At 36.0% G+C, this 25,657-nt stretch overlaps 1 protein-coding gene across 1 annotated transcript in view; it reads left to right on the forward strand.

The window, feature by feature from the left end:
* The window catches only part of LOC122480275 (protein argonaute-3), a 128,759-nt gene that overhangs the window by 18,358 nt on the left and 84,744 nt on the right, over positions 1-25,657 (forward strand). The window contains exons 2-5 of the mRNA XM_043574476.1: positions 1,022-1,193; positions 18,549-18,669; positions 22,899-23,107; positions 23,917-24,053. Of these exons, the coding sequence (XP_043430411.1) occupies positions 1,022-1,193; positions 18,549-18,669; positions 22,899-23,107; positions 23,917-24,053 (639 nt within the window). The remainder of the gene's footprint in view (positions 1-1,021; positions 1,194-18,548; positions 18,670-22,898; positions 23,108-23,916; positions 24,054-25,657) is intronic.

The following is a 25,657-nucleotide window of genomic DNA, read 5'->3' on the forward strand; positions in this document are numbered from 1 at the left end:
TGATTCTGTGTCTCCCTCTCTCTGACCCTTCCCTGCTTGCTCTCTGTCTCTGTCTCTCTCAAAAATAATGAGCATTAAAAAATAATGTGTACAGTTATCATTTCAATACTCTGAATTATTCTGGGTGTATACCCTAGAGTTGCTGGATCATACAGTAATTCTATTTTTAATGTTTTGAGGAGGCACAATATTGTTTTCCATTTTATAGTTATAGCAACGGAAGATTTCAAATTTTATATACTTTGGTATGTCAGTAACCTGTATTTCACTAGTAATTTGCCTATTTCACCAAACTTGAAAATTTATTGACATAATGTTGTATCTTCAATATCTGTAGTGATATCATTTTTTTTTTTTCACTTAAATTGGTCACTTAAGCCTTTTTCCTCCTCTTTTAAAAATCAGTGTTTCCTGGGGGCACCTGGGTGGCTCAGTTGGTTGAGCATCCAGCTCTTGATTTTGGCTCAAATCATGATCCCAGGGTCTTGGAATTGAGCCCTGCATCGGGTTGTGCACTGAGTGTGGAGCCTGCTTAAGATTTTCTTTCTCTCTCCATCCTCCTTTCCCTCTCTCCCCCCTCCCCCCACCTCTGCCTCACTCCTCCACTTGCTCTTTCTTTCTAAAATAAAAAAATATCAGTGTTTATCTTTTATGGTATTTTGTTCATTTGTTCTTGTCCTTATTATGTCGTACTTTAAGTTTAGTACTTTGTTGTTGGTCTCACACTCTTCGGGTCTGATTTGTGTTTGCCCATGCTCGTCTGGGTTTGTGTGATTGCTCTCCCCTTCTTTCTACCCCTTTGAAAACAAGTTTTCACAGGTACCATTTTTTTGTTTGTATGTTTAAATGAGGAGAGTAAGTTGGGGAGAAAAAAGTTGAAGTGTTAGAAATGATAGCATCTTTTAGCACTAGGCTTCATCCATTATCAGCTGTACTAAAAATTCTCATATACTCTGATTGACAAGATTATCAAATGCAGCTTATAACCGTGTTACTCTTTTTTTTACCCTCTCTTTGGCAGGACCCGTTGGGGCCCAGCCCCTACTCATGGTGCCCAGAAGACCTGGCTATGGCACCATGGGCAAACCCATTAAATTGCTGGCTAACTGTTTTCAAGTTGAAATCCCAAAGATTGATGTCTACCTCTATGAGGTAGATATTAAACCAGACAAGTGTCCTAGGAGAGTGAACAGGTAAGAATCGTGAAGTCATGGAGATTATTTTGCTGTTGATATTTGTTTGCTTTAGTAATTATGTTTATCTTTCACATTGAATAACAATAATAATGTTTAACAGTTTGACCAAGCACACATGGTAATTTGTTTTGAAATTGTACTTCAGGGGCGCCTGGGTGGCTCAGTCGGTTAAGCGTCTGACTTCAGCTCAGGTCATGATCTCGTGGTCCATGAGTTCGAGCCCCGCGTCGGGCTCTGTGCTGACAGCTCAGAGCCTAGGTCCTGTTTCAGACTCTGTGTCTCCCTCTCTCTCTGACCCTCCCCCATTCATGCTCTGTCTCTATTCAAAAATAAATAAATGTTAAAAAAAAAATTAAAAAAAAAAAGAAATTGTACTTCAGAGCTGTGATGTTGGGAAAAATCTACAAATAGCCTTGAAATTTTCTCATTATAGCATAAGCTCACATGTTTTCTCTGTGATAATAGAGAAGGTCCAGCTCCTTTTTACATGCTCTTGAAATCAGACTAAGCATATCTTTTCCATTGCTGTTGGTTAACATATCTGTGCTTTCTTTTTTTCTCCCCTTTATGTGCCCACCTTATTTATTCCTTTAAAATGATGGGATGGTAGCAGTAGTGGATAGAAATAGCGGTTGTCATGTTTCATGCTTTCTGTTCTGGTCCTCAACTCCTTACTTTCCTTCCTTTTATGTAGGAACAAGTACATAATGATATAGAAACATTTATCAATATGCTTTTAGTAAGCTGCTTCTCTCAACCTCCCCCAAATGTATGTATGTATGTGTGTATACGTATATGTATGCTTGTGGTTTAGGCAATAAGGGAAGATAAATGGAACTTATGACATGGTGTACACCATGAAGGAGGTTTTAAAAAACAAAATAGGCGCCTGGGTGGCTCATTTGGTTAAGTGTCTGACTCTTGGTTTTGGCTTAGGTCATGATCTCACAGTTTGAGAGTTCGAGCCCGTGTTGGGCTTCATGCTGGCAATGGAGGCTGCTTGGGATTCTCTGCCCCTCCCCCGCTTACTGTTTCTCTCCCTCCCTCTCTCTTTCTCTCTCAAAATAAATAAATAAACTTTTAAAAAAAAGCAAAACAAAACAAGACATACAGACAAAACACTTAGAAAACAGTGATACTCAACTTAGCATTTTGATTTATGCTATCAAATATCCCAGCCTTTTCTTATTCAATAAGTATTATTAAGAGTCTTCATTTAAGACATAGGTGGTTCTTGCTGTCAAGAAATTCATCATTTAGGGGCACCTGGTGGGGCTCAGTTGTTTGAGCGTCCGACTCTGGCTCAGATTATGATCTCCCAGTTCATGGTTTTGAGGCCCATGTCATACTCTGTGCTGACAGCTTGGAGCCTCCTTCAGTTGCTGTGTCTCCCTCTTTTTCTGCCCCTCCCCTGCTCTTGCTCTGTTTCTCTCTCAAAAATAATTAAACATTAAAAAAAAAAAGAAATCCATCATTTAGATAAGACACATAAGAAATATGAAGTGAATGAGCACTAAGAGAGTTTGCTATAACGTGTTAAAAAAAAAAAAAACCATCATAAGAATGTAATAATGTGGAGTGCAGAGTTCTTTCTGAGGTCACTTGCCTACTGCAAAATTTATTTAATTCCCTGTGGCCTACAGAATGACATCTCAAATTTAGTATAATATACCCTTCTTTGTTTGGCTCTAATCTATATCCTTTACCATATTCTGCAGTCTTACCTGGAATGCCCTTTCTGCCCTTATCTATCTGGCAAACTTCTATTATGTTTCAAGACACACCTTTTGAACTCCGTAGTCAGAGGTAGTTCATTCTTCTGTGACCATATAGTACTTGGTGTACAATGCTGTTATAGTATTTTTAGTGTATATTGGTTACTTGTTGCTTTCCTCTTCTCACGGTATAATTTCTTCATGAAAAGGAATACTCTTTTTCATTATCTTTGTAGTGCTGATATTAGCTTGATGATTGGCACATAATAAATAGAGTGAATGAAAGCTTATAAAAGTAAAATGAGATGAACATGATGGTGAGGGGGCAGGAAAGAGAACTGGACATTATAAAAGGCTATATTTACCCAGAGATTTTCAGTGTCCTACCCTTTTCTCTTAAGGTCCATAAGCTAGTCTTTGTCTTAGAGTCCTTCCTCTCTCATCTGTCTTTCTGCTAGCCATCTGCTTATGGGGACCCAACTATCTTCATGCCACACTCTCAAATTCCCTTTTTCTTGTTTCTCAAAACTGGGGTGTTAATCTGTAAATTTGAAGGATAATCCTGGCCCTTTTGATTGATGTCTAACATTTTATTTTATCTTATTTTTTTTAATGTTTATTTATTTTGAGAGAGAGAGAGAGTATGCACTCAGGATGGGCAGAGAGAGGGGGAGAGATAATCCCAAGCAGGCTCCATGCTGTTAGAGCAGAGCCTGACTTGGGGCTTGATCCCTGGGAGCATGAGATTATGACCTGAGCCAAGATCAAGAGTTGGACATTTAACCAACAGAGGGACCCAAGTGCCCCATATTTTGTTTTATTTTTTAATATTATTCTTTTTTTTTTAAGTTTATTTATTTATTTTGAGAGAGGGAGAGAGAGAGAATCCCAAGCAGGCTCTGTGTTCCACACTGAGCCCAATGCAAGGCTCAGTCTCAAAAACCACATGATGATGACGTGAACCCAAGAGTCAGATGCTCAACCGACTGAGTGTTGGTAGATATTTCTCTAAGGCAGATTTTTTTTTTAAATGTTTATTTATTCTTAAGAGAGAGAGCAACAGAGCATAAGCAGGGGAAGGGCAGATTAAGAGGGAGACGCAGAATCTGAAGTAGATTCCAGGCTCTGAGCTGTCAGCACAGAGCCTGACGCAGGACTTGAACCCACGAACTGTGAGATCGTGACCTGAGCCAAAGTCGGATGCCCAACCAACTGAGCCTCTGAGGCGCCCCTAGGGCAGATATTTCTGAACTCAATTCCTTACTACTGTCTTTCCCCCTTGCCCTGCCCAAAAGAGCCACCCCTAATTTTAGCAGTATATAGTAAAGAATTGTTGTTGGTTATTGATTAAGTAGGAGAATCATATGATGAAAATGTTAGGAAAATAAAATTGCTTTAAAGACAAAATGGTTTATAATTTAGAAAACAATGGGAAATGGAGGCTTGGGGCTTAGAGGGATGTCAGCTGAGACTTTTTTTAGTTTTTCAGAGTTCTGAGGGACTAGTGTAATATTAGGTTAAAAAAATAACAAAATTATTTATTAGGTTTGTTCCTTCTATATAACTTTTTATTTTGGGTAGGAATGAGGAAGTTATTTGTATATTATGTAAGTGTATATGAAATTGGGGTGCCTGGCTGACTCAGTCAGTAGAGCATTTGACTCTTGATCTCAAGGGTTGTGAGTTCAAGCCCCATGTTGGGCATGAAGCCTACTTAAAAAAAAAAAAAAAAAGAAAGAAGTTAAATAGCATAGAATTTCACATGTGGATGCTCAACATATTGGTTAAGTTTGGGAGAAATGTATGTAATAATTTGGTGTGTGCATTCTGGTTTTAATTTACTTCCCTAATTATATTTTGTCTTACGGTTGTTTTGTCTTGTTAATGTTGTTTGCCAGTAGGAGTAAAACATCTGTAATTTAGATGTTTCCAAATGGAAGTTTTTTATCCTGTATCTTTAATTTGAGTTTTCACGGGAGCTACAGGATTTCTTTGAGATTCTTAAAATGATATAAATCAACTTTACTCTGTTTCTTTGTTAATAATGACTTGATTTTATGTCAGCATTTGTAGAACTTACTGCCTTTATTCCTTCAAAAGAGTAACTTTTATCCTCACTTTTTGCAATATTGCTACATAACTAGTTAGTTAAAATTGTTGGTAGACTTCTGAAATTCATTCAGTTCCTACTCTTCAACAGCTAGAACTCGAGAAGTTAGAAGAAACTAGATACAACTAGACAATTCCTATTCCATATTAGCTAAACAGATATGGGCCAAAATGCCTCAGTATTTAAATCAACGGATAGGAGGTTTTTCTTGTCCATATGCCACATGCTCAAATATTTGGCACCATGGTATTAATCATAATAGTAGAATGATGGATTGTAGCCAAACAAGTTTCCACTTTAGTCATAGGAGTTTTCTTGGACAAAAAATACCCAGGAAATGCTTGTGAGTCATTTTTTGTGAGTCAACTTCTCTACTTCAGATTTTCTGTCTATTGCTTGTTTTGTCCTTTCTTCACCCCTTTAGGCTATGTGTGTGTTGTTTTTTTGCCAACTTAATGATTTTGATTGAAAATGATCATTTGGTAAAAGAGCATGTTTGTTAAGCAGACTTTAAATGTTTCCAGTTTTTTTTAAGTGCATGGTCTCAATAACTAAAAATCAAATATTTTTAGAAATACTGACCTAGAGTATAAATTCCTTAACTTGAGGTTTTATGCTAGTTTGTCCAACTGCTAAATATGTATTGGGATAAACCTCAAATAGATTGTTATGTACTTACTCAAAATCATTAAGTAGTGAAATGTATACATGGGAAAAATTGTATAAAAGCATGATTATAACTGCAAGATCTGTTATTGTTAAACATGAAGTAAAGATTCGAAGGAATCTTGAGATGCTATTAGATTGTGGTTGAATTTTTTTGGTTCAGTTTTCTTTAATAAGTGAAACATTATCTTATACTCATTGTACTATTATCACTGTTACTCTTGTGTTGTAATTTGTGATACAGTGCCAAATATTTGTGCATGTTGCATATGGTTGTGGTGTAATACTGATGATTGAATTTTAGAAGAAAAAAAATAAATCTATATTGATTCCATTTTGGTTTTTAAATGGAAATCTCAGATCAGAGTCTTGGAAAGAACCCCTTTCTGGTGTTATTAGGAATGTCATTGGCACAGTGTTGTAAATAAGTGATAAGCCAAGAGAGGGACATGCTTTTTTAAAATGATAACTTCATTTATACGAAATTCACATAGTATACAACTCAAAGTGTATAATTCAGTAGTTTTTAGTATGTTCAGAGAGTACAACTTTCTTGATAATTGCTTATTTCAAGTTTTTATTTAAATTCTAGTTAGTTAACATATACCACAATCAAGTTTTAGAACATTTTATCCTCCCAAAAAGAAACCCCATTACTCCTTAGTAGTCACTTACCATTGCCTCCCCACCCCTACCCCATAACCCCTGCCAACCACTAATCTACTTTCTGTCTCTACAGATTTGCTTTTTCTGGGTATTTCATATAAATGGAATCATATAATGTGCGGCCTTTTGTGTGACTGACCTCTTTCACTTCACATGTTTTCAAGGTTCATCCATGTTGTAGCATGTATCACTACTTCATCCCTTTTTATTACCAAATAATACTCCATTGTATGGATATTTTGTTTATTGATTGATTCATCAGTTGATGGACATGAGTTGTTTGTGCGTATGAATAATGCTATGAGCGTTTGTATACAAGATTTTGTGTGGACATGTGTTTTCATTTCTTTTGGGTGTATTGCTAAGAGTGGAGTGATTTGGTAACTCTGTTTAGTCTTTTGAGGAACTGCCAGACTCTTTTCCAAACTGGCTGCATCATTTTACATTCCCACTAGCAGTGTATGATGATTAAAGTATCTCTGCATCCTTGCCACCATTTGTTATCTATCTTTTTAATATAACCATCCTAGGAGTTTTAAGTAGTGTCTCATTGTTATTTTTATTTGCATTTCCCTGATGGTTGATGATGTTGGGCATGTTTTCATGTACTTATTGGCCATTTGTATATGTTTGGAGAAATGTCTATTCAGGTTCTTTGCCCATTTTTAAGTTGGCTGTTTTGTCTTTTTGTTACTGAGTTATAGGAATTTTTTTACAAGTATAGTTAAAAGTGCCTGGGGCGCCTGGGTGGCGCAGTCGGTTAAGCGTCCGACTTCAGCCAGGTCACGATCTCGCGGTCCGTGAGTTCGAGCCCCGCGTCGGGCTCTGGGCTGATGGCTCAGAGCCTGGAGCCTGTTTCTGATTCTGTGTCTCCCTCTCTCTCTGCCCCTCTCCCGTTCATGCTCTGTCTCTCTCTGTCCCAAAAATAAATAAACGTTGAAAAAAAAAATTAAAAAAAAAAAGTGCCTTATTAGATATAATGATGTGCAAAAATGTTCTCCTTTTCTGCATGTTGCCTTTCACTTCCACTTTCTTGACGTTTTCCTTTGAAGCACATTTTTTATTTTGATGAAGAACATTTAATTTTTTCTTGGGCCAGATGCCCTTTTGGTGTCATATCTCTAGAGGAGTATACTTCTGATTAAAATGATTTAGAGAACATACCCCAGAAAACACTGCTGGTGAAAATCAAACAATTGTAGTTTTGAGTATTTAACTATCTTGGAGAAACCGTACCATACAGTATATGTCAGTTAATAAGCATGTTTTATTTTCCTTGTTAATCGCTTGGAAGATAGGAAAGCTAACAAGTGGTGATTATTTCAAGTCTCAAGAATTCTTTTTTTGTAAGTTTATTTATTTATCTTGAGAGAGAGAGAAGGAGGGGTAGAAAGAGAGAGAGGATCCCAAGCAGGCTCTGCTCTGTAGTACTCAAACTCACCAACTGTGAGTGAGATCATGACCTGAGCCGAAACTAGGAGTCAGCCACTTAACCTACTGAGCCACCCAGATGCCCCTGAAATCTCAAAAATTCTTTTAAGTAGCATCTAGATAAGTTACTCAGTAGTATTTAGTCACCTAGCTAATATTTCTACAATATATTTGAAGTTCAAAGATAGTTTTATAAGTAAATATATTTCTAAAGGGACCTAGTAGGTAGGGTTTATTTCTAACATCTATTTGTGTAGATTTCAATTATAGTAACAGCTGTATAGTATTCTGTTGTTGGTGTGGAATTTCCTTATTTTTAGTCTGCTGCATTTTTTTTTTCTTAAATTGAGTTAAATCAATTTAAACCAATTATCTGAGGGGCACCTGGGTGGCACAATCTGACTTCAGCTCAGGTCATGATCTCATGGTTCGTGAGTTCAAGCCCTGCATCAGGCTCTGTGCTGACAGCTCAGAGCCTGGAGCCTGCTTCAGATATTCTCTCTCTCTCTCTCTCTCTCTCAAAAATAAATAAACATTTAAAAAAAATTTTTTTAAGTAAACCAGTTATCTGAATTTGCTATATAGTTGTACCAAGGTAGAATGCTGTTTAGTACAAGATTTAAAGAATATATGGACTCTGACTGGAATTACAATTCTAAATTCTGCAGTAACTTTTAAAACTTAAAGATCATTTTGAGATCATCCTGCTTTCATTAAGTGTTTCACTCACTGTGCCCCTTTTTTGTACGATACAAAAGATGCAAGATACAATAAGGTACAAGGCAAAATAAGATGATCCCTGCTAGAGATTCCATCGTTTGTATGTAGTGAGAAATCCTGTGAGTTGTGCATTATGTGCTGTGATGAAAGAGTAATGATTCCTGCTTTTAGTTAGGGAGGAAGATGTGATACATGACATGGTATCTGAACTAAATAGTGGAGTAGGAGAAAGAATATATAGAGTGAACATAGCAAAAGCTTGACATATTTATGTAACAGAAATAGGCCAATATAAATACAGTAGCTCGAATCTAAAAATTTAGCCAGAGGGGAAGTTATGAAGGGTCTTAAATCCATGCATGCTGAGGCTTATGAATTCAGAAACCATGAAGAGCCACTGGAGGCTTTGAGCAAATGAGGAACATCTATAGTTAAAAGCATAACTAATGGCAGTGTGACGAATGAATTAGAGAAGAGAATGACCAGAGTTCTGGAGAACATTGGGAAGGCTGTTGCAGTAGTCTAGATCAATAGTCTTCAAATCTTTGATTACTCATCCCCATTAGTTAATACATGTTTGACCATGGACTGAACAGTAAATAAATAAATGTATATGCACACACATTTAAAGTTTTTAAATTTATAGAAATGTACTAGTGTCCTAATGTATTACATAATTATAGAAAAATTCAAGGTGGGAAACAATATTTTGAAATAAACTATTTAATTTTTTTTTTAACGTTTATTTATTTTTGAGACAGAGAGAGACAGAGCATGAACAGGGGAGGGTCAGAGAGAGAGGGAGACACAGAATCCAAAACGGGCTCCCGGGGCTCGAACTCACGGACCATGAGATCATGACCTGAGCCGACGTTGGACGCTTAACCAACTGAGCCACCCAGGCGCCCCTGAAATAAACTATTTAAAAATATGTTTACTAATTTGAAAATTTCAGATTAATACACCAAAAATCTGATTGAATATATTCCATACACTTGAACTGAAATAAGTTGCAACATGCTGAAGTGAATGAATGAGAATTCCAATGTTGATTCTTTTCTTTTTAATTGAAGTGTAGTTGACATACAACATTATATTAGTTTTAGGTATACAACATAGTGATCTGACAACTCTATACATTATGCTGTACTCATCACTGTACTCATAAAAGTATAGTTATCATCTGCTACCATACAGCATTATTACAATACACTGTTAACTCTTATATGTTGCAGAAGTCCTATTATTCTCTTAGGGTTCCTGGTGTGCCATATGTTATATCTGATCATATGACATGGGATAAGTGACAATAATAGTGTCAATTCATATTCATGAATGTTTATAAATCTTAATTTCTAATTATTAGATGAAAGTTAAATGTTTTTTTTTTTCCTCACATACTCCAGCATACCCCCTAGTACCTCTGATACCTACTTTTCTAGATTAGAGGTAGTGTTTTCTAAGACTTAACTGCCAGCAGTGGCAGTGGTGATGAAAGGGAGGGCTTAGATGTAACATTTGGAAGAAAAATGAGTAATTTCGGTGTAGAGGGAAAGGGAAAAGAGATTTAGGTGTGGAGGGAAAGACCTCATAGTTCCTAGCTTGTGCAATAATGATAGCCTTCACAGAAATACAGGTCGTGAAAGGACCAAGTTTTTTATTTCTGTTTTGGATATTTGGAGGTAGAATTGCATAAGAAACATGAAAATAGAGAAATTCAATAGGTAATTGGAAATAAGTGTCTAGAGTTCAAGAAATCAAGATAGAGATTGAGATTTGAGAAGTGTCAGCACATAGGTGATAGTTAAAAGCTAGAGGCGGGGAAGAAGCTAGGGAAAGTATGCAGAGTCAAGATTGAGAATGGATTTCTGGGGATTCTGTGTTTAACGTTTACCAACAAAGACACTTAGATTGGAAAGATAAGAGAACCAGGACAAAGTATAAGCTGTTTCAGAGAAGCCAGGACTGTAATAGTTGAAAAGAGATCATGTCTTTTAAGAAGTCATTAGTGGCCTGAGGGAGAAGTGTTCTAGAATAGAGTTGTTAGTGTAAGCCAGCTTGAGTTAAAAAATGATTGCTCAATCTAAAGTAATCTATCAGTTATCTGTGAATACTAGAAATTTACTCCACTGGTTTAGCTAGTGTGGTTACATAATACTATGAAAGAATTCACACCCATGTGAAATTATTATGAAGATAGTTTATAGTAAAATGCTCTGGTGTACTACAAATTTTATATTATAAAATATTAAAAATTTGATCTAAAGTATAACCCCTTCTCTACTCTCTATTTTTAAACTTTATTGTGATGCAAAAGTGTTCATTTGGCTACCTTCTGTCTTACTTACTGAGAAGTTATGAAGATAAATTCAAGGTTGGAAGGATATAAGGAGAGACTGCCAGCTTGTTTTAGTTGTGTTTTATAAGTAAGCGTCTGGGTGATTTTATCTTCTTGGTATACCTTAGCAGTCTTCCTTCTTTCTCTCTATACTATAGTGACAGATTAATTTATTGTAGCTGTGAATACTAAACTAATGTGAAGAGTCACTTCTGGGGGAAAATATTATTTCATGGTTTCTCTTATAGACTAGAATAATATTTCCCATTCTACCTTTTGGGAGCAGAGAATAAGAGGTACCTAGAAAAGAGATGAAGGTGGGTCTCTATGAGCATATAGTAACAATTAACAAAAATAATTTCTTCTCTTTTTTACATTAAAATTTCCCTCTCCTACCATTTTTCTGCTGTATGAGTCAGGTGGTAAAGTGGAACTTACTGAAACCAATATTAAATTTTACTTTACAGTCTGTGCACCAGAGCATGATGGAGTCAAAAGACTTGGTACCAGAATGTAGGAAGTGGTGGTTGAGGTAAGAGTGGGAAAGGTAGGCTGTAGCCCTTTGTAAGACCAATATACTCAGGTAGGTTCCATTTTTGTAGTGATCACCAGATATTCTTAAGGAGTTTTAAATTCTATCCTGAGGTTCTACAAAAATGTATCATATTATACTATACAAGAATTCTTTCCTTCTCAGACTAGGGTTATTAGTAAAAGGAAGCCGCTAAAGACTGGTTAGAAGTTCTTCTCTCCCTTTTCTCAGATTTTCTTTCCCAAATTGCTTTCCTAAATATTGCTTTAGAAGTTAAAATATTTTGTGTGTCTTGGTTATTGTAAACTTACTATGATTTACTCTTTAAATTTTTTTTTTCTTTATGTTTATTTATTTTTGAGAGAGAGCGAGCGAGCAAGTAGGGGAGGGGCAGAGAGAGAGGGAGACATAGAATCCGAAGCAGGCTCCAGGCTTTGAGCTGTTAGCACATAGCCTGACACGGAGCTCGAACTCAGAAACTGCAAGATCATGACCTGACACTTAACTGACTGAGCCACCCAGGTGCCCCTCCTTTTTTACATTTTTAAAAATTTTAAATAAAATAATTATTTTTATACTACAATTTACTCTTAAATGTTGCTCTAAAATTTCTACATTTGAATAAAAGATCAAAGGAATTCTCCTCATTGTTATAATAAAGACAACCTCACATAAGACAAAAACAGCTCCACAACTATGATAAAGAGAAAATTCAGTTCACAGTTTATGTTAATTACCAGAATTCATTCTTTGTATTAATGCATTGTGATGCATCTGTTTGTTGTTTGGAAGACTTCAGTATTTCAACATAGTTTTGAAGTATATTTATGAGATAATTATGCTTAAATTTTTAAATAAAAATAGAATATATTTTGGCTTTTTCCCCCCAAAAGTGCTTACACTGATATCCCATATGGTCCCTGCAACAGCCTGTAGACTATTAGCCCATTTTTACTGATGAAGGAACTAAAGTCAGAGAGGCCAGGTAACTTTCATAACAACTTAGTGGCAAAGTGGGACTAAAAACTTATTTCTCCTCCAGTGCTTATGTTACCACGTGTTGCAAAGGTTTCTCATATTGGCAGTTTCCCAGTTCAGACTTTCTTCACAATACAGTGAGCAACTTTGCTGCTATAGCTGAATAGATGTCTAGATAAAGCACTATTTTAGAGTTTTTTCTTCAATTCCACAGCCTCTGTGATGAACATTCTTTTTTTTTTTTTCTTAAGGTTTATTATTTTTGGCAGAGAAAGAGCACCACGCAAGCAGGGGAGGGACAGAGAGACAGACAGACAGAGGATCTGAAGTGGGCTCTGTGCTGACAGCAGAGAGCCCGATGCAGGGCTTGAATTAATGAACCAGGAGATCATGACCGGAGTTGAAGTCAGACGCTTAACTGAGCCACCCAGGTGCCCTGCCTGATGAACAGTCTAAAATACATTATCCTTTGCCATAGTATCTTTTGAGATAAGAAGTAAAATTTTGCAGTTCCTTGATTTGTCATTTTGTTAGTTTGCATACTAAAGTTTAATTAAAACTCTAAAGTGGTGCTTAGATGGCTCAGTCAGTTGTCTGACTCTTGATTTTGGCTCAGGTCATGCATGATCTTATGGTTCGTGGGTTTGAGCCCTGTATTGGGCTCTGTGCTGACATTGCAGAGCCTGCTTGAGATTCTCTCTCTCCATATGCCCCCTCTCAAAATAAATAAATAACCTTAAAAAAAAAAAACAAAAAAACCAACCTCTCAGTTACATCAGATGAAAGTAAAGAGACATAATGATAAATGATGGTCCTTATAAAAGCTGATTCCCTTTGAAATACAGGTTTTTGTAATTATGAACTTAAAAGTAGTTTAATGTCAGAATTGCCCAGTGTATATGGAATTCTAACACCATTCTTCTAAGTCTTTGAGAGCTTAAATTCAAATCAGTGTTTAGTGTAATTATTCATAAAGAAGGTTTTTTTTTTTTTTTTTCCAACGTTTATTTATTTTTGGGACAGAGAGAGACAAAGCATGAACGGGGGAGGGGCAGAGAGAGAGGGAGACACAGAATCGGAAACAGGCTCCAGGCTCCGAGCCATCAGCCCAGAGCCTGACGCGGGGCTCGAACTCATGGACCGCAAGATCGTGACCTGGCTGAAGTCGGACGCTTAACCGACTGCGCCACCCAGGCGCCCCATAAAGAAGTTTTTTTTTTTTTTTTTTTTCAACATTTATTTATTTTTGGGACAGAGAGAGACAGAGCATGAACGGGGGAGGAGCAGAGAGAAAGGGACACACAGAATGGGAAACAGGCTCCAGGCTCTGAGCCATCAGCCCAGAGCCCGACGCGGGGCTCGAACTCACGGACCGTGAGATCGTGACCTGGTTGAAGTCGGACGCTTAACCGACTGCGCCACCCAGGCGCCCCTAAAGAAGTTTTTATATCTGATGCCATGGGAAAATCTGCAGTGTTTCATTATTTGATATTCTCCTAATTAAATTTTACGGTTAGAGTAGATTACAGACATTCATTTCAATCTTCTGGTTGGTGTGTTCTAGTTGGTATCTTCATTGACATAACTGCTCCTCGAACTGTTCTAGCAAAGATGAACCCAGGTACTTTATAAGATAGTGTAATCTACTTGTGAATAGTTCTGGTGGTTAGGAAATGTGGGAAATTTTGTTCCAAAGTGTAGCGTCTTATATCTTTCCAACTATTTGTCCTAGTTCTATCCTTTCAAACAAGATAGATTTTCTACTTAGTTTATCACATGACAGTCCATCAAAATAGCCAAAGGTTTCTATAATTTCCTTTGAGTCTTTCCTATTCTGGACTTGAGGTCCGTAGTTTGATTTATTTATACTCATGTTACATGAGGTTCTATCAGGATTACCTTCTTCTGGTTATATTTCATTTTTTTTTAGGGTCTTAAATTTTTCCAAATTGAACAGAGTACTTCAGAATGTGGAGTGACCTATATAATATGTGATGGAATGGTTACTTACTTTATACTGGGATATTTAAATATATGCAACCTAATTTCCTTAATTTTGAGGAAGCTCTATCCCATTATTAGCTCATTCTGGACATAGAGTCATCTAAAGTCCCTTTCCACAAAAGCAGTGAGTAAGTTCACATCCTCTAATCTGTTCTTATTGCAGTTGAGCTTTTTAAACGTAAATGTTTAGATTTTACAATTGCCCCTGTTATGTTTCATCTTCATTGTGCTCATTGTTTTAGTTTTTTAGTGAATTTTAACATGCTAATTTGTTTTTAGCATACTAGTTGTGTCTCCCAAGTGTGTATAATTTGAGGGTTTCTTAACAGGTATTTTATTATTACTTACTATATGTAGGGCACTGGACACATTTCTTTTGTTATGGTATTGATAGTTTTTTTTTTGAAGGGGGTGCACTTTAGAAGTTTATTCTGGTTAAAAGTTTCCATGAATGTCCTAGTTAACTTAGAAAAAGAAAAGGAACTTGCCTTGCCCCAGCATAATAAAACACTTCAGTAATTGTGAAAACATAATGATACTGGTTTAAGAACAAATAGACTACTGGGGCAATATAGAGAACTCAGAGCCAGATTCATTTATTTGTTGAGAACTTATTAAGATAATAAGTTCTTATTAATAATAAATTAAAAAAATTTTTTTAAGTTTATTTATTTTGAGGCAGAGAAGAGTACCAGTGCATAAGCAGCAGTGGGGAGGGGGGACAGAGAGAGACAGAATCCTAAGCAGGCTCTGCTCCATCAGTGCAGAGCCCAAGGCAGGGCTCAAACTCACAAACCGTGAGATCATGACCAGAGCCAAGATCAAGAGTCAGATACTTAACTGACTACACCACCCAGACGCCCCCCCAAAATGGCATTTTTATTTGATTGTTTATGTATAGACATAAATAGATGGTATGGGACAACTGGCTTACTATATGGGGAAAAATAAGACTCCTTATGTAACACTGTTTATAAAGAAAAACCTCAGATGGATTAATGACCAAGATAATGTAGATAAAACTATAACATTAATAAAACATAATGCATCTTTGTGCCTTAGTATTAGGAAAGTATTTTAAAACATCAAAAGCATGAAACCATAAGGTGAAAAATGATTCATTTGTTGAGACAACATTAAGGATTTCAGTTCATAGACATAGACATTGTCAACAGGCATACAGCATTTGGAAGAAGATATTTGCAATGACTAAACCTGTTAATGAATCAATATCTGGAATATCGAAGAAACTCCTTCAATTCAACAAGAAGACTGGGGCCATAAATGAAAAATGAGCAAAGGAAACAAAAGGAAATTCACAAAAGAAGAAACACAAATGCATGAAGGGATGCTCAAATTCATTAGTAATAGGAGAAATCTCAATTAAGACCATTTAGTTTGGGGCCCCTTGGTGACTCAGTTGGTTAAGCGTCGACCTCAGCTCAGGTCGTGATCTCACGGTTCATGAGTTCAAGCCCTGCATTGGATTCTCTGCTTCCGATCCTCTCTCTCCCTCACTCTGCCCCTTCCCCACCCGTGTAGTCTCACTCTCTCAAAAATAAACATTAAAAAAATAAATAAAACCTTTTAGTTTTACCTGCTAGTCTAGCAAAAATTAGAAAGCATAACTATATAACGCCAAATCTTGTCTGGGATATAGGGAAATGGGAACCTCCAGGAATGTGGGTTGTGGAGCCACTCTGGAGAGCAATTTGACAGTTCAGTTTAGTTGATAAAATTCACTTGGACCTAACAATTTTGTTCCTGAGTGTATAACCAGAGATTAAGTCTCACTTAAGTCCATAAAGGGACATAGTAAGAGATATTGCATTGCTTATATCATATTTGGTGGCTGCAGTTAAAGTCTGCATCGTTGGGTGACAACATATGAAGTATTTTGCATCAATCAGAAACAATGAACTAAGTGTCCCACAGCAATATAAATACATTTTATTATTATTATTTTAATGTTTATTTTTGAGAGAGAGAGAGAGAGAGAGAAACAGAGAGACAGAGCACGAGAGGGGCAGAAGGAGAGGGAGACACAGAATTGGAAGCAGGCTCCAGGCTCTAAGCTATCAGCACAGAGCCTGACTTGGGGCTCAAACTCACAAACCATGACATCATGACTTGAGCCGAAATCGAACACTTAACCAACTGAGCCACCCAGGCGCCCCAATATAAATACATTTTAAAAACCTAGTGCCAGAGAATAAAGAAGGGAATATATACAAATAGAAGGATGTTCAAACACATTAGGAGAAAATAATTTATGAAGGGGGCAGGTGCTTAGGAAATGGAGGTGGAAGGAAAGAAGAGATGTCTTACATAGATGAATAATGATATGAATTGAGGAGTATGATTTTTTTTTAATGTTTATTTATTTTTGAGACAGAGACAGAGCATGAACAGGGGAGGGGCAGAGAGAGAGGGAGACACAGAATCTGAAGCAGGCTCCAGGCTCTGAGCTGTCAGCACAGAGCCCGACGCAGGGCTCGAACTCACGGACCGTGAGATCATGACCTGAGCCAAAGTCGGACGCTCAACCTACTGAGCCACCCAGGCACCCCTGAGGAGTATGATTAACATAACCTTTCATACCTAGGAAATAAAAATGGAGTTTAGGGACTTGTTTGGCAGTGATATGTAAGTTGTGTTTGAGAAGAAAAAATAAAAGGCATAAAAATGAAGAAACTTAAAATAATCCAGGTACTGGGATATGAGGTTGTAATTTAGAATGGTGATAATTGGAAATGAACAGAACATCCTTAAGATGTTTTCTCACAGCTATTTTAATCTCCACCATTTTGATCCTGAGAGTGCTTTGATTGGGTTGCTAGGATTTGGTAAGCTTAAAATTATACCAGTTTATTGTTGAGTAAAAATTTGACAAAATAGTCAAAACATTCTTAAATATTAGATCTGTATAGTTTCACCTAAGAAACTGGACTTGATAATGGCTGCAAAAGAAAATCTTAAATGGCAGAAAATCTTTGAAATTTGTTTTCTATATAAAAACTGATCAGTGAAGCAATCGCTCTAGAAGAATTTGCTCTTCTAGAATTTGCTCTAGAAGAGGGTTGGTCTTGATTTAAATAGTTTCAGCAAATTGACTCTAGAAGAGTAAAATTTTTTTTACTCTAGAAGAGTCTTGGTCTTGATTTAAATGGTTTCAGCAAGATGAAATTGAAGAAGGGAAAAATGGAAATTTCGAGCATGTGGAAAATTGCTCTAGGTATCAGGTCAGCTTACTGTGTACCAGAAAACGCCTTTTTCTCTCCTTTCTCTCCTACCTACCCATAGGCTAGAATTCAGTATTTTTCTTTCCCATTTATTACATTTTTAAGTGTGTTGTAAGTTTTACCAGTAATATGTAAGTATACTCTCATCATAATATATTTAGATTATTTAAGCAAAATAAAAAAATCATTCTTCACTTCTCTCTTCAGAGGTAACCACTGTTATCTATTTGGTACATATCCTTCTAGATATCTTTCTACTGCTTTTACAAATAATGTGTGCACAAAAATAAACGTTGATTTGTGGATATTTAGTATTATTCTCACTATATTCCATTTTTTTTATATGTAAAAGTCTTGAATATCTTTCCATGTAAGTATATATAGGATAAAAATGTTTGCTAGGTAAAAACAGGCTTCAGTATATTTTTACTGGCTAGATAACGTAAGGATGATTTGGGGAGTTGAAAGGATTGAGGGGAGTATATGTGTGTTCTCAAAAATCTCACAGTCTAGTAGAAGTGAAGCCTATAATAATTATAATGCATTGGAGTAAATGTTCTAATAGATATATGTATTAAGGTGGTATTTGAGCACAGAGGGAAGAGCATCACTCTTTTGATAGAGAAATTAATGTGTCAGGTAGTACTCAGAAATGGTAAAAGGGTTTTAGGATTATTTTCTAGGGATAATATTTTACAGGTCTACTGTGGCCCAGAACGATTTAAGTAATTTACTAGATTCATTTCTCTGTCTTTTGTGAAATTTGTATCACTTGCCAGAAATTATTCTTTCTGGTGCCCTAAGGTATGGTCCTGAAAGTAGTATCTTTATCATGTATGATTGTCTTTTAGAATTTTGGCAGCTTTAAATAGTTCAGGAATTACTTTAGTTAAATGCTTGTATTTCATCATGCAGAGGATTATGTGAATGTATTTTTTTCCTTTTTTTAGAGAGGTGGTTGACTCAATGGTTCAACATTTTAAAGTGACTATATTTGGGGATCGTAGACCAGTTTATGATGGAAAAAGAAGTCTTTACACAGCCAATCCACTTCCTGTGGCAACTACTGGGGTAAGATGCAGTTCTTTATTGGAAAGTTATACTTTGGTGATGTCTCCTTTTAAATGCACTTACTACATTTTATTGTAGTCCATAGATACATAAGAGTGTATCATTTATCTTTTTTAACTTTTTATTTTGAAATAATTTAAAACATATAGAAAAGTTGCAAGAATCATTCAAAGAACTCATATAGACCCTTTACCCAGATTCACCAATGTTCCCTTTTTTCCCCCCAGATTATCTCCGCAGGCACATTATTATTTTTTTAAGTTTACTTATTTATTTTGAGAGAAAGAGAGCATAAGTGAGTGGGAGAGGGGCAAAGAGAGAATCCCAAGCAAGCCCAATGCAGGGCTCAAACCCACAAACTGTGAGATCATGACCTGAGCTGAAACCAAGAGATGGATGCTCAATTGACTGAGCCCCCCCAAGGGCCTCTCACCAGTGTTCTTTAACATTTGCCACATTTGTCTTATCATTGTCTTATTTTTTACTCTCTTTATATCTATACTTATTTAGAGAGAGAGAGACACATACGTACTTTTTTTCCTGAACCATCTCAATAGTAGGTTGCATATATCACACCCTTTACTATGTATTTCCTAAGAACAAGGATAAAAATTAAAGTACAGTTATCTACTTCACTGAATTTTTCATCTGTATGATACTTTGGTCTGATCAACAACCCATATTCTTCCAGTGATGACTTTTAGCATTTTTTTTTTCCCTCTGGTACAGAATTCAGTCCAGGTTTGTGATTGTATTTAGATACCATGTCTTTTTAGTCTTCATTATTCTAGAACAATTCCCCAGCATTTTTTGTTTTCCTTTCATGAAATTAACATGGTGGAAGATTACAGGCAAGTTATTTTGTAGAGTGTCTCTCAGTCTGTGTTTGTTTGGTGTTTCCTCTTGATTAGATTCTGATTTCACATTTTTGGCAAGAATAATTACACAAGTGTTCTTTCTTATCAGTGGATCATATCAGGATACATTTATATGTGTTTGTTCTATTAATGATGGTACTAAGTTGATCACTTGATTAAGTTGGTATCTGCCAGGTTTCTCCTGTCAAGGTTTTTTTTTTTCTCTTTAACTCTTGTGGGGAGATTTTATTTTTAATTGTGGTAAAATACACATAACATAAAATTTACCAGCTGAGGGCTCCTGGGTGGCTTAGTTGGTTAAGTGACTTCATTCAGCTCAGGTCATGGTCTCATGGTTTGTGAGTTCGAGGCCCACATTGGGCTTAATGCTGTCAGTGAAGACCCTGCTTTGGATCCTTCGTCTCGTCTCCCTCTCTCTCTGCTTTTCCCTTGCTCATTCATTCTCTCAAAAAAAAAGAAAAAAAAAAAAAGAAAATTTACCTTCTGAGCCATTTTTTAGGTCAGTTTAGTGGCATGAAGTACGTTCTCAGCCATCACCACCATCTATCTCCATAACTCTTTTTATCTTGTAAAACTGAAATTCTGTACTCGTGAAACACTATATCCCCATTCTTCCCTCTCCTCAGCTCCTAGCAACCACCATTCTACCTCTGTCTCTATGACTTTGACTACTCTCAGTGACTCATCTAAGTAGAATTATATGGTATTTGTCTTTTTGTGACTGACTTACTGCACTTGGCATTATGTCCTCAAGATTCATCCATGTTGTCATGTATGTCAGAATTTCCTTTTCAAGGATGGATAATATTCCATTGTATGTATATACCACATTTTGTTTATCCGTTCATCCATTGATGAGTACCTTTTGGCTATTGCAAACAATGCTGCCGTGAACACGGTTGTACAAATATCTGTTCCGGTTCCTGCTTTCAGTTCTTTTGTGTATAAGTGATAATTCTGGGGTGCCTGGGTGGCTCAGTCGGTAAGTGGTAATTCTATTCTTAATATTTTGAGAAATCACCTTACTGTTTAGTACAGTGACTGCACCATTTTACATTCCCACTAACAATGCATAAGGGTTCCAAATATTCCACACCCTTGCCAACACTTGTTTTCTGTTTTGTTTTTTTTTTTGATAGTAGCCATCTTAACGGATATGAGATTATATCTCATTGTGGTTTTGATTTGCATTTCCCTAATGATTAGTGAGTTGAGAATCTTTTCATGAGCTCTTAGAAGCTCATTTGTATATCTTCATCCTTTGCCCGTTTTTTAAATTGCGTTTAGTTTTTGTTGTTGTTGAGTTGTAGGGATTCTGTATATATTCTTATCAGATACATGATTTGCAAATATTTTCTCACATTTTGTAGATTGCCTTTTCACTTTGTTGATTGTGTCCTCTGATGCACAGAAGTTTATAATTTTGATATGGGAAATACTTTAAGGATCTTGTTTCTCATTAGAGAAAGTATTTTTATTTTTTTGAGGGGTGGGGGAGCTGCGTGAGTGGAGGAGGGGCAGAGAGAAATGAAGAGAGAGAATCATTTTGGGGGCAGGGAAAGGACAGGGAAAGAAAATCTTAAACAAGCTCCATGCCCAGCACAGAGCCTAATGCAGGGCTCAGTCTCAAAACTACGAGATCATGATCTGAGTGGACAAGAATCGGATGCTTAACCGAATGGTCACCCAGACACCTCTCTCATTAGATTTTTAAGTGATTGATGATTTTTGCTTGGAAGGATTATTACTATGTAGTAATGGTGATTTTCTAATTCTGTCATTCCTTCAACATTTATTAGTTGATATTCGACTATAAGGGAGAGAATTTTCTTCTCCCTAATATATTTCCCCTTATTTATTTCACTGTCCCAGTTTTCCTAGATTTGGCCATTGGGAGCCACTTTAAGCTAGTTCCTGTATCCCTTTGACATGACACACTTTTTTTTGAGTACTTCCTTATTTTCTGGCACAAGATGTTCCAGGCTAATCTTATGTTTTCCCTGCTATACCCATGCAACTGGCCCTTTGTCAAAGGAACAGTGATTTCTTTTGGTTGGAGGATGCAACTTAGAAACTGAAACCTGGGTACTGAATGTATTCATTGTTGCTGGAGTGCAGGTATTTGTAAAATGGACAGATGGGACATAAAAATACACAAATAAAAGAGACAATATATCATAAATATTATATGTCATGTAATGGAGTTAACACATGTATCCTACAAATACTATTTACTGTGCAATATACAATATATATATTGGAAATCATGAGTTCAGAGTGATTCTTCCAAGTTTCAGTCTGTTTCCCCCAGGATTCTTTCTTTACTCCCCATGTTGCTTATTTGTATCTTCCTTCTTTTTTGAACCTCAAAACATCACCACTTTTACTCATTTGTTCAATCCTACCATATACATATAAAATCATATCTGAATTACTACACCATACCACTACAGAAAACAAACTTCCTCATTAGAGTTTAAGATTTTATTTTGTATGCAATTCTTTCCCACGTGTACAGCCCCCAATATGTTCTGTGTTCAAGAGTTCATTGTATTTTTTTTCCCCCTTCTTTCAGTGTGGTTATGTTACTCATTTGAAACATATTTGGTTCCATTTGATTTTGTTTATATTTAATTTTAATTTTTTCACTTCATTCTTCTTGATTTTGTTTTTAATTTTTAACTTATAAAACTTTATTTAAAAAAAAACACAAAAAGGGGTACCTGGGTGGCTTGGTCAGTTAAGCCTCTGACTTCAGCTTAGGTCATGATCTCAAGCTTTGTGAGCTCGAGCCCCTGTCGGGCTGTGTGCTGACAGCTCAGAGCCTGGAGCCTGGTTTGGATTCTGTGTCTCCCTCTCTCTCTGCCCCTCTCCCACTCACAGTCTGTCTCTCTCTCTCAAAAATAAATGAACATTAAAATAAATAAATAAAAACACAAAAAAAACCCTTTATTTAATATGCTTCCAGAAGTCAAAACTGTACTGAGAAATATACTCAGAATTGTTCATTCCTCCTTTATTTCTTCTGGTCTGTTCCTTCCCATCCTTTGAAAGTAATCAATTTCTTTGTTTCTGATTGATGCTTCTTACATTTCTTTTTGCTGAAATAAGATATATGAATATTTTCCCATTTTCTCCTTCTTTCTCACACAAAAGATGGCATACTATTTGTAATCTTCTCTACTTTGCTTTTTGTACTTAACAGCATAGCTTAGAAAGTATATTGATTTAGCATTGAGGTTGGTTTTTTATATTTTCCCTGTTTTTTCTTAAATATTTTTATAACTTAAACCTAAAAATACTTGTACTTACCTTTTTCAATGTATCAATTGACTGTTTTCCCATCAACAGGTAGATTTAGATGTTACTTTACCTGGGGAAGGTGGAAAAGATCGACCTTTCAAGGTGTCGATTAAGTTTGTCTCTCGGGTGAGTTGGCACCTACTACATGAAGTACTGACAGGACGGACCTTGCCTGAGCCGCTGGAATTAGACAAGCCAATCAGTACTAATCCTGTCCATGCTGTTGATGTGGTGCTACGACATCTGCCCTCCATGAAGTGGGTGCTTCTGGCTTTTTTTTCCTTTTTAGATTTTAAGTGTGTAGGCTTTTTCCCAAGAGTGAGTTGTGCAGGCTTCCTTTAATTAACCTTCACATGTTGTATATTTTGATTGCTTCATTTAGAGAATAGCATGCATACTAGTTCATTGACATGAGAAGTAAGTTACAGAAAAAACTCTGATTTTTGAAAGTAAATGCACATTGTTAACTTAGCTATTCTAATAGATACCTCTTAGAAAAATGTCTAACCCTTTGTCTTAGAAGCTGTAAATCTTGAATAACTGATATGTTTTCAGATATATTCCTTTAGTTAAATCCCCTTGTTCTAAAGGTAATTTTGTTGTTTATACAATAATATCAATTTGTATTGAAATTGCTGTTCCCTTAATCATACTTCACACAAGTGTCTGTTTGTATTTGTGTGCCTGTATATATAGGATCAATGTGTCCTTTTAAAGAAAAATATGTCTTGCAAACACATTTGTAGAAATAGCATTTTCTAAGATTGGAACTGGTTTTTCTTTTCATCTGTTTCTAAGAAAATATTTTAAATAAAATTTATTCTTACTCTAACAGTTTTAGGAATAGAGGATTTCAGTGAAGGATGCTGACAGGTTTGTTTTGTTTCTCTTAGAATGGCTGCTTTTTGCTTTTCACAAATTTGGGGAATATTTATTTTCATATATTCCTAATGATAAGCATCATTATGATAAATTAAGTTTGTGTGCTCTAGACTTAACCTTTTCTGCAAATTTAAATACCTATATGGGAAGGAAAGGACTGAACATGACATTTTAATTTTTGTAGATATACGCCTGTGGGGCGTTCCTTTTTCTCAGCTCCCGAAGGATATGACCACCCTCTGGGAGGGGGCAGGGAAGTATGGTTTGGATTCCATCAATCTGTTCGGCCTGCCATGTGGAAAATGATGCTTAATATTGATGGTAAGGGAACTAAAACCATATTCTATATTGGGTAGTTGATTCCTGTATTGCACACATGCACCTGTGTGTGTGTGTGTTTGTGTGTGTGTGTGTGTGTGCACGCAGTTTATATATAATTATATGTACTGGTGTCTTGAAGTTATATTTGGACATATATTAAGACAAAGTGGAAAAACTTTTGTGTTACATTTTATTTAGAAAGCCTTTCCACAGAAGTTGTCCTGGAATGCTACTAAGCGTGAAGTAAGCACATGAAAGCAAATATAGAAGCCTTGACATGATTATCTGAACAATCTCACTTTTGTCCATTTAATTTTTATTAATATTTCATTATGAAATACATGTTTTAAAGCAAGAGAAGTCTGTTGGTCATTGACCCCAGGTGTTATACCTACTGCTGATGCTTATAGTGGTACCAATTGCATTCTTATTTTTAGGTGTTTTCTATTAATGTTTTTGAGCATATTTAAAAGTAGGGAGAATAGTATGATAAACTACCGCCTATATGCAAACTGTCAAGTTTGTAGAAATACCTTTACTCCTCAATTAGAGTATTTTTAAATCAGATCCCGAATAGCAAGTTTTTTTGTTTCTACTACTTAAGTATGTACCTCTAAAAACATGGGTGTTTCCTTACATAGTCATAATGCCATTATCATATATAAGAAAATTTTAAGTAATCATTTGTAGCCTCTAATATTCTCTCCATAATCAGATTTCCTTGATCTCAAACATGTCTTTTTATAGTTACAATCCTAATTAGGATCCAAACAAGATCTATGTATCATGTTTGGCTGATCTGCCTTTTTAGTGTAGTAGTCCCATTTCCTCCCTCTTGTTTTGTTTTTTCTTTTTTTTTTTTTTTTTATGCCATTGACTTGTTAGAGAAATTCACTTGTCCTGAAGAATATTAAAAAATCCACATTTGTCTTCTGTTCTTGTGGTGTCATTGCCTTGTTTCTCTGTCCCCTATATTTCCTGAAAGTGAAGTTGGCCCTAGAAGTTTGATTCAATTCTGGTTCAGAATACTTCATATGTGCTTCATGTTATATCATATTAAGAGGCACACAGTATCTAGTGGTTCCAGTTTTAGTGATGCTAAGATTGACCAGTAGGTTCAGAGATCAGTAGGCCTCATCTCTCCATTGTAAATTGCCCAGTCAACTTTTCAATGACTGATGTTTTATTTAATGATCATTGTTACCCAAATCATTTATTTCACTAGGGATTACCAACTGGTATTTTTTCTCATTCTTTTATTCCTTTTGAATTAGATGGAATTCTTATGTGAAAAATCACAATGTCCTATTGGTAATTTAGTAGTCATTGGTAGCTTTTTTGCTTTCTGGGACAGTAGGATATTTCAAGCTTATCTTATATTTCCTACCCTGTACCTGGAATCAGCCATTCCTTCAAGGATCCCTATGTCTCTTCAGATCACTATATAGTTTCTGCATTATTTTCAGCTGCATCTACCATTGTGGGTATATGTCATTGAGGAGCTATATCTCAGAAGTCCTCTTTCAGTGTATACTAGAGCTGTTTTTATTTGCCATTTCAGAACATCATTTCATGTATATGTAGATCTCTAGAATAGATTTCAG

This window comes from Prionailurus bengalensis, chromosome C1, assembly GCF_016509475.1.
Source record: "Prionailurus bengalensis isolate Pbe53 chromosome C1, Fcat_Pben_1.1_paternal_pri, whole genome shotgun sequence".
NCBI classification, from domain to species: Eukaryota; Metazoa; Chordata; class Mammalia; order Carnivora; family Felidae; genus Prionailurus; species Prionailurus bengalensis.